This window comes from Dipodomys ordii, unplaced genomic scaffold (genome assembly GCF_000151885.1).
Source record: "Dipodomys ordii isolate 6190 unplaced genomic scaffold, Dord_2.0 Scaffold35, whole genome shotgun sequence".
NCBI lineage: Eukaryota > Metazoa > Chordata > Mammalia > Rodentia > Heteromyidae > Dipodomys > Dipodomys ordii.
The window spans coordinates 251,666-261,827 of record NW_012267251.1 but is presented as its reverse complement, the minus strand read 5'-3'; the positions used below and the strand labels follow the sequence as shown (position 1 = coordinate 261,827).

The following is a 10,162-nucleotide window of genomic DNA, read 5'->3' as shown; positions in this document are numbered from 1 at the left end:
CCCATGACCGACAAAAAAAAAGTCTAAAATCTCAGTGTGTGCTGGGCAGACGGCCTCCCTCCGTATGGCACTGAGTCTCTATGAGCTTCCTAGGTCAACACAACTCCATTAGTACCATAACAACAAGTATTTGGAGAACGTAAACAAGTCCTTAGTGAGTCAATTAGAACAGGCCACCAGGTTTCCCTGGACTTTGCCCCATGCACCTCTTACCTTGGCTAATTTTGTTTTGTGTCCTCTGTTAAGTGCTAAGTACTCTGCCTCTATCTAGTGAGCCACTAAGTCAAGGGTGGGGGTGGGGTGTCCCTACAGCTGCTGGCAGACTCTTGTGTCCTAGCACTTAGCTCCAGTCAGAAGTCATGTCAGCACAACCTAAACTTACCTAGAGTGAGTGAAGATTAACATGGTATGTAACTCTTCAGACTGAGTAACGTTTTAAATTTAGGGGCTGGGAAGATGGCTCAGTGGTCAAGTGCTTGCCTTGCATGCATGAGGCCCTGGGTTCAATTCCTCAGCACCACATACACAGAAAAAGCAATAACAAAATATAACCCCAGGATCAGCACAACCAAAAAAAAGTGATCAACTTGTTGGGTGCTGCTGACTCACCCTTGTAATGCTAGCTGCTCAGGAGACTGAGATCTTAAAGTCCTGGTTTGAAGTTAGTCTATGCAGAAAAGCCTGTGAATCTCTTTATCGCCAATTAACCAATAAAAAGCTGAAAATGAAGTGTGCCTCAAGTGGTAGAGCACTAGCCTTGAGCAGAAAAAACTAAACAAGAGTGCAGAACCATAACTATCGTTTCTTTTTTTTCTTTTTTCTTTTTTGTTGGTTGTGAGGCTTGAACTATGGGCCTGGGCGCTGTCCCTGAGCTCTCAGCTCAAGGCTAGTGCTCTCTACCACTTGAGCTACAGCGCCACTTCCAGTTTCTGATGGTTAATTGGAGATGAGTCTCACAGACTTTTCTGCCAGGGCTGTCTTTGAATGGTGACCCTCAGATCTCAGCCTCCTGAGTAGCTAGGATTAAAGGCGTGAGCCACAGGCACCCAGGATGACTGTCATTTCTGTGATATAGTACTTTTTATATCAATATATTTGGAAATACAGATCAGTTTTGAAAAATGTATTAACTATCGTCACCATATTGTACAAATACATCTCCTGAGCTTCTTTCAGTTGAAATTCTGTCACTGCACTATAACATCTCTCCAACTTCTCTGCCTCACCTATACTTCAATCTTGGGTAACTCTGCTCTCCATACTGAGCCCAACTGAGTAGAATCATGTAATGCCTCATTCCAGTAAAACAGAGGCACATCAAACCAATACGGTATTTTCCTGCTACACTCTCAAAGCACAGATCATTTCTTTCATTTTTTTCTTAGTGGTCCTGGGACTTAACTCAGAGCCTGGGTGCTGTCCCTGAGCTTTTGTGCTCAAAGCTAGAGTGCTCTACCATTTGAGCCATACCTCCACTTGTAGCTTTTTTTGGTATTTAAGATAAGAGTCTCACAGACTTTACTGTCCAGGCTGCATTCAAACTGCAACCCTCAGATTTGAGCCTCCTGAGTAGCTAGGATTGCATGGTGTAAGCCACTGGTACCTGACTTATGACCAGCCAGCTTTTAGTCGTTGAGATGAGGTTTATAAACTTTTTTCCTGATGCCTTAAACTGAAGTCCTCCTGATCTCAGACGCCCACGCAAGTAGCATGACGGGCGTGAGTCACCATACTTGGCTGTCCAAGTTCTTTTTGTGTATGTGTGGATGCCTTTACTGGGACTTATTTGGCTTTTTTACTCAGGACTAGTGCTCTCTCACTTGAGCCACACCTCCAGTCCAGCATTTTTCTGGTAAATTGGAGTCTGGTAAAGTGCGAGTCTCAGAGAGTTTTTTCAAAAAAGGTCCATGATGGCTTCAAACCACAATCTTCAGATCTCAGCTTCCTGAGTGTCTTTGATTACAAGTATGAGTCACCAGCAGCTGGCTACTTTACTTTTTTAGAAGTTTAAACTCTAAATGTTAATATATTTCCCCCCTTAATTTAGTAGCTATGTGATTTCATTTGTGCATCAATAAACCTAAAATATAATACATGTTCATTTTAAAACTAATATTTTCTGTATAATTCTATCTCCCAAATGTGATAAAGTCTGTCTTTCTTTCAGCCCGGCTACGTGGTGTTCATGATGGTCTCTTCACTGGACAGATAGATGCTGTAGACACACTTAATGCTACTTATAGAGTAACTTTTGACAGGACAGGGCTGGGGACTCATACCATTCCTGACTATGAAGTTCTTGTAAGTAGTATTTTATAATACACTTGTGTTTTATGCATATTTAATACGTTGGATAGACATTTCTTAGAAATTGTATTTTCTGAGTCAAGATTTAATGTTGAAAGGGCTGGGAAGGTGACTCAGTGGTAGAGCACTTGCCTTGCATGCATGAGGCCCTGGGTTCGATTCCCAGCACCACATAAGCAGAAAAAAAACGGAAGTGGGGCTGAGACTCAAGTGGTAGAGGCTCAAGCTGAAGAGCTGAGGGACAACGCCTAGGCCCAGAGTTCAGGCCCCACGACCGACAAAAAAAAAAAAAAAAAAAGATTTCATGTTGAAAACTGAAGAGATCCTTCGGAGTTCCTAACCAGGGTGTCTACTAGCTCCCTGTATTTTTTGAAACCAGGATTCATGTCTGTTATATTTTGCCTACACAGTATAATAGAACCAATCACTGCATACTAAGTAATCTTAGGAAGAAGCTACTCTACATTCTCAGCCTAGCTTTTAGGTTAAAGAATAGCCTCTTACAAAATGCCTTTAAAAGCACAAAGTACCATCTTTTATTTTATGTCTTGTTGTTGTATCCTCACAGTTACATATGGTAGGTACTAATATCTTCACTTTCTGAATGATAGTATGGAGGCACACACATTCATTAATTAAGGCTCTGGAGCTAATCAGGTGCCGGTGGCTCACACCTACATCCCTAGCTATTCAGGAAGCTGAGATCTGAGGGTTACGGTTCAAAGCCAGCCTGGGCAGGAAAGTCCATGACACTCTTATCTCCAGTTGACAACCAAAAAAGCTAGAAGTAGAGCTGTTGCTGAAGTGGTAGAGCAATAGCCTTTAGCACAAAAGCTCAGGGACCGCACACAAGCCCTGGGTTCAAACTGCAGGATTAGCATGCACGCGCGTGTGCACACACACAAATTATGCACACTGCTTAACATGAGAGCTCTTCCCTATACTTCCCCCCCTCCTTTTTTTTTTTGGTTCCTCATCCTTTTAGACAAGAGATAGAAAGGAAAGGAAAAAGAAAAGAAAAGTTTAGACTCAAAGAGCAAAATGTACCTTCAGTTTTCTATTATATGAGGAAATTTTCAGAAAATTGATTTTCTGTATTATCAATGCAATTTTCAATATGCAGCCACTCAGAAATGTCTCCTTCGCTAAATAGTTTAATTTACAGTAGATAATGTTTAAATAGTATAAATGAAAATAGCCAAAGTTGGCCATAGAATTTTATTTTCATTTTTATTATTATTTATTTATTTTTAGTGTGAGGCTTGAACTCAGGATCTGGGCGCTGTCCCTGACATTTTTCACTCAAGGCGAGCACTCAACCGCTTGAGCCACAGCTCCTTTCCAGTTTTCTAGTGGTTTATTAGAGATAAGAGTCTCACAGACATTCCTGCCTGGGATGGCTTTGAACTGCGATCCTCAGATCTCAGGCTTCTGAGTATCTAGGATTACAGGCGTGAGCCACTGGCCCATAGAATAATGTGACTGGTTAATTCTTCAAATTGTGTGACCCTTTGATAGTTTCTTCTTTTGATTCCTTTGTGAGTTCAACCTTTTGACAGCACTTTAATGTTTACATTTTCTGATCTGCATTTGAGCCTTTCATATCTGTACATTAATATATTCTTTTTTTTGTTTTGTTTTATTTTGCTGGTCATGAGGTTTGAACTCTGGGCTGGGCGCTATCCCTCAGCTCTTCAGCTCCAGGCGAGTGCTCTACCACTTGAGCCATAGCGCCACTTCTGGCTTTTTCTGTTTATTTGGTGCGGAGGAATCGAACCCAGGACCTCATGCATGTACCTTTCCAGCCCTAGATTAATATATTCTATGATAAATCAGAATGCACTTTATGTATCATCATAAATCATAGCCTGTGAATATGTCTCTCATGTATAAAGCTTAAATGACTGGTAAACTTTTTTTTTTTCTTCATCGATTGTAGGGCTTGAACTCAGGGCCTGGGCACTATTCCTGAGCCTCTTTGTGCTTAAGGCTAGTGCTCTACCACTTGAGCCACAACTCCAGTTCTGGTTTTTGAGTGGTTAATTGGACATAAGAGTTTCATGGGGGCTTTTCTGCTCTGGACTGGCTTCAAACCCTGATCCTCAGATCTCAGCCTCCTGAGTAGCTAGGGTCACAGGTATGAGCCACTGGTACCTGGCTTCTGATAAACTTTTCTAAGTTGTGGACTGTTCACTTTTGTTAAAGAGTAATGAGCCTCATGAAACAATGCCAATTGCTGCCTTTGGACAGAAACAGCGGCCTTCTCGATTTTTTATGACCCCACCACGACTACATTATACTCCTCCTCTCCAGTCTCCAATCACAGTGAGTAGTAGTATATAAATGCTACCAGTAATTTGATTATTTTATTCTGAATTGTGTTCTTATGATATAAACATCTAGTATAACAACTTTAGGAGCTACCCATATTATTTTGGGTTATCAAAAATTAAAATAGATAAGTAGTCATGCCACTTCAAATCCAGAAATGTTTTCCTTCCTATTAGGTTTTAATACAGTGTAAATTATAACAGAATTTTCACTTTATCTAAAAGTCAGATACTCTTTTTGAGCAGTCACTCATTAGATGTTTGCCTTCTATTCCCATAGGATAATGACCCTTTATTAGGGCAGTCACCTTGGAGAAGTAAAATTTCTGGCTCTGACACTGAAACGTTAGGAGGTTTTCCAGTAGAATTTCTTATTCAAGTGGTAAGAACTGCTCTGAATATTTTGCTGTTTGTATAAAAATTTAATGTCTTTCGTGTTACTAAAGTTCAAAAATTTTCTAGAGCCAAATACTTTTGCACATATTGTTCGTCATTTTGTGAATTTTCAGGACTTCACTGTTTCCAGTAAAACTTAAATTGTAACAGCCAAAAAGGAGTAAGAGTTCTATTTTGTTTTGGTGATACTGGAGTTCCAACTTGCAGCCTTGACCTCACTAAGTGAGCACTCTACCACTTCAGCCATCCTGCCAGTCTCTGCATCAATTATTTTAAAGATAAGAGTCTTGTGTTATGTCCGGGCTGCCTAGACTGTGACCTTTCTGTTTGGACTTGTTGCTAGGATGACAGGTGTGTACAGCCGCACCCTCTCATTCTCTGAGGAGTCTCATGAACTCATACTCTGGCTGATCCCAAAGTGCAGTCTCCTGTCTCTGCCTCCCAAGTAGCTAGGAGGTTTGTGCACATAGGTTTAAACTATCTTACCTGGCATTAAAAACTTTCCTGAAACTTGAAACTACTATTTCTAAGTACTTAGCAAGTTCTTAGAGACTAAAAAATCTAAGTCAAAAGCATAGTAAGTCGAGTAGAAATATTGTATGTAACAATGTTTCTAAATAATCTTTTTTTTTTTTTCCAATCCTGGGGCTGAAGTCTGGGTCTGGGTGCTTTCCCTCAGCTTTTGCTCAGGGCTGGTGCTCTACCACTTGAGCCACAGCCCTACTTCTGGTCTTTTTTTTTTTAAGTTAGAGAAGAGTGTCATGGACTTTCCTGCCTGGGCTGGCTTAGAACCATGATCCATCTATCTCAGCTTCCTGAGTAGCTAGGATTACAGGCATGAGCCACCAGCACCTGGCCCTTTAGCTTTTTTATGCAAGGCTTCCACTCAGATCTCAGCCTGAGTGGCTAGGATTACAGATATGAGCTGCTAGCAGCACCCAGCTTTAGTTTGACTATTAAAAAGTAATGAACCCGATGTGATAGCACACTACTGCAATCCAGCATTTGGAGGGCTAAGGATAGTGAGTTCAAGGGCAGCCTGTACTGCATAGTGAAATGCTGGCTCAAAAAAAGTGTTCTGGCGTGGTGCCAGTGGCTTCTACCTGTAATCCTCTCTAGTCAGGAGGCTGAGGTCTGTGGATCACATTCAAAGCTAGCTCATGCAGGAAAGTATATGAGACTCTTGTCTCTGATAAACCACCAGAAAACCAGAAGTGGCGCTGTGGCTCAAGTGGTAGAGTGCTCGCCTTGAGCTGAAGAGCTCAGGGACAACACCTAGTCCCAGAGTTCAAGCTCCATAACCACCTCCTGCCCCCCACTCCCCACCCCCGATCCCCCACCCAAAGAATTAATATACATCATTTCCAGTGCAGCTTTAAATTTACTGTAAAGCTGAAAGGAAGGTACCAGTACTTTCCCTGTAGTCTACTGTACACACGTATAGACTTCCTCCTTGTCAGCATCTCCACTAGAATAGCGCTCTTTGCTGTTGTTGATCCAGTACTGGAGCTGGGTTATAGGTTTGAGCCACCAGCACCTGACTCAATTGATCTATTTATTCTTCCCTAATTTTGCCTTTCCCAGAATGTCATATAGTTGTGTCCATTTGGTATATAGTTGTGTCTATGTCAGTTTGGCTAAATACGTTTTTGAATTTTCTGTTCAAAGCCAGCCTGGGCAGAAAAGTCCATGAGAATCTTATCTCCAATTAACAACCAGAAAACTAGTGCATCTTAGCTGAAAAAGCTAAGAAATACTATCCCTTGTCTATTATTTGGTTACATAGTAATACAGTTAGATGTTTTTGCTGCCAAGTTTAGAAAACAATGAGACTCTAGCATTCTCTAATTATATGCATTTTTTTTAAGTATCATTGTAGCTGGGTGCTGGTTACTCACCCTGTCATCCTAACTATTCAGGAGGCTGAGATCTGAGGATCATGGTTCAAAGCCAGCCCAGGCAAGAAAGTCTATGAGACTCTTATCTCCAATTAACCACCTGAAAACTCGAAGTGGAGCTGGGCGCCAGTGGCTTAACACCTGTAATCCTAGCTACTCGGGAGGCTGAGTTCTGAGGGTTGTGGTTCAAAGCCAGCCCAGGCAGGAAAGTCTGTGAAACTCTTATCTCCAATAAACCACCAGAAAACTGGAAGTGGCTCTGTAGCTCAAGTGGTAGAGTGCTAGCCTTGAGCTGAAGAGCTGAGGGGCAGCACTCAAGCTCAAAGTTCAAGTCACACAACAGACAAAAAAAAAAACTCGAAGTGGCACTGTGGGTCAAAGTGGTAGAGCAGAAAAGTTCAGAGATACCACCTAAGCCCTGAGGTCCAGCCCCATGGTCTTACATACATACATACCTACAATGACTGTGAAATTGGGATTTTAACATTTGCATATCAGTTCTTACAGTTTCCGATCTCTTTGATCTGTACATTGTCCTGTCTTGAGCTGTAAAAGCTTATTCAGATTGACATGTTACATTTTAATATGTCCTAGTTGCAGTGGATTTAAATATTATATTTTCCCATTAGCTGATCAAATATATGAAATAAAATACTTTGCTATTTTTCTATCAAAACATTAAAATCTACTATCCAATCACTTTAGTGAAGAGTTGGAAGGGCAGATTTGGTGGTGATGGTGTACACCTGCAATCCCAGTGCTCAGGATGCCAAGAGGAGTCCAAGTTGGGCTGCAGAGTAAGGTTCTGTATACTGACAGGTAGCTAAATGCTTCTGTTGATTGTGAAATATTTCTTCTTTGTCTGTAGACTAGATTATCAAAAATTCTCATGATTAAAAAGGAACATATCAAGAAATTAAGGGAAATGAACACAGAAGCTGAAAAACTGGTAAGGATTTATTTTTTTCTCTGGGCTCTGGTGGCCCGCACCTGTAATCCTAGCTACTCAAAAGGCTGAGATCTGAGAGTTGTGGTTTTGAGATTTTTATCTCCAGTTAACCACCAAAAAGGTGGAAGTAGAGCTATGGCTCAGGTGGTAGAGTACTCTGAATTTAAGAAATGTCAACATTTTTTAAACATGCTGTGAAATTTAGGAGTAGAAGTCCACTACTCAGAAGACAGTGGGCAAAAGGTATGAATAGACATATTACAGAGGGAAAAACACAAATGAGCCTTGAATTTGTAAGTGGCAAAAACAAAATCTTGCACAAGTCATGGCATTGGTGAGGCATTCTGTGAGGAGTGAGAACCCCGAGCCCTTCTCTTTACAGCAGGGGCCCATGGGGAAACTGTGGTTTGCAGTGCTATGGAAACACCCAGAATGCCCATCAGTAAGGGACGTGTGTGTACAGTGTAACACTATGTAACTTGAAATAAATTTGATATAGAACTATCCTCCGCATACATTTCCAAGTGAGAAAGGCAAAGAACTGAGATATCTTGTCTGCCAAAAAGAATGGTGGAGGGCTGGGAAGGTGGCTCAGTGGTAAAGTGCTGGCCTTGTATGCATGAGGCCCTGGGTTTGATTCCTCAGCACCACATAAGCAGAAAAATTCAGAAGTGGCACTGTGGCTCAAGTGGTAGAGCGCTAGCCTTGAGCTGAAGAGCTGAGGGACAGCGCCCAGACCCTGAGTTCAGGCCCCACGACCGACAAAAAAAAAAAAAAAAAAAAAAAGCATTAGATTCATAGTCTGACTTTTGAAATTGTAACCTATGTGTGCAACTACTACTTAATAATGTCTTTTTTTTTCCCACTCATGAGTCTTAAACTCCGGGCCTGGGCATGTATCCCTGATCTCTTTTGTACAAGGCTACGGCTCTATCGTTGTGAGCCACAGCCTCACTTGCAGTTGCATTGGCTTTGAACCTTGATCTCAGCCTGTTAGGCAGGAGCCACCAGGCCGAGCTAATTACAATAATAATAATAATAAAAACTTACCAAGATCTGATTGTCTTCTCAGAAATCATATTCCATGCCAATCGGCATTGAATTTCAGCGGAGATATGCAACAATTGTTTTAGAGCTTGAACAGCTGAACAAGGACCTAAACAAAGTTTTACACAAAGTTCAACAGTACTGCTATGAGGTAGGTGATGATATGAATCTCTCTCTGTGTTTCTGTTGAAGCTTAACCCTTCTGTCTGCACTTTCGGAACCTAGGCCAATATCATTGAGTAAGGTCCTTTGGGGAATCTTATTTTGTGCACTCCTCAAATATTCTTTGTGTTTGTTGTTTTAGGGGGAAGAGAGTGTTTGTTTTGTTTTTTGAGATAGTAGCTGCCCTTGAACTCTTGCTTCTTTTTTCTTTTTTTTTTTTTTTTTTGTGCTAGTCATGGAGCTTGAACTTAGGGCCTGGGCGCAGTCCCTGAGCTGCTTTTGCTCAAGGCTAGTAGTGTTATACCATTTGAGCCACAGCACCACTTCTGGCTTTTTCTGAGTACTTCATTGGAGATAAGAGTCTTCATGCCCTTCCTGCCTAGGCTGGCTTTGAACCACAATCCTCAGATCTCAGCCTCCTGAGTAGCTAGGATGACAGGCGTGAGCCACCACTGCCCTATTGTCTTTGAACTCTGTAGCCGCCTCCCATAGCCCGCTGAGTGTTGGGATTATAGGTGTGTATCATCCAGCCAGGCAAAATAATTGATCTTCAATGCCTTGTACTCATAAACTGACTTGTCAAATTGAAACTCCTTCGTCCAAGTATCTTTTTTTTTTTTTTCATTTAAATAAGCTGGGCACAGGTAGCTCACACCTATAATCCTTGCTATAAGGAGGCTGAGATCTGAAGATCACGGTTCAAAGCCAGCCTGGCCAAAAAAGAACAGGAGACTCTTTTCAAGTGACAAATTATTTTGATTTACCATTCACATTTGATATTACTAAGGATGGTTCAACACTACCACTTAAAATTGGAGGGTTTGAGCCAGTGGTAGTGGCTCAGCCTGTAATCCTAGCTGCTCAGGATGCTGAGATCTGAGGATCGTGGTTCAAAGCCAGCCCAGGCAGGAAACTCCATGAGACTCTTTTATTTTTATTTTTTTGGGGGGAGGGTCTGGTCATGTGGCCTGAACTCTGAGCCTGGGCACTGTCCCTCAGCTCTTCAGCTCAAGGCTAGCACTCTACCACTTGAGCCACAGCGCCACTTCCGGCTTTTTTCTTTTTGCTTATGT

General features: G+C 41.7%; 1 protein-coding gene across 1 annotated transcript in view; it reads left to right on the top strand.

Annotated features, from left to right (window-relative positions):
• Lin9 (lin-9 DREAM MuvB core complex component) overlaps positions 1 to 10,162 on the top strand; it is a 40,346-nt gene that overhangs the window by 22,756 nt on the left and 7,428 nt on the right. Inside the window, exons 7-11 of the mRNA XM_013017345.1 lie at positions 2,168 to 2,301; positions 4,513 to 4,632; positions 4,918 to 5,019; positions 7,800 to 7,880; positions 8,953 to 9,078. Of these exons, the coding sequence (XP_012872799.1) occupies positions 2,168 to 2,301; positions 4,513 to 4,632; positions 4,918 to 5,019; positions 7,800 to 7,880; positions 8,953 to 9,078 (563 nt within the window). The remainder of the gene's footprint in view (positions 1 to 2,167; positions 2,302 to 4,512; positions 4,633 to 4,917; positions 5,020 to 7,799; positions 7,881 to 8,952; positions 9,079 to 10,162) is intronic.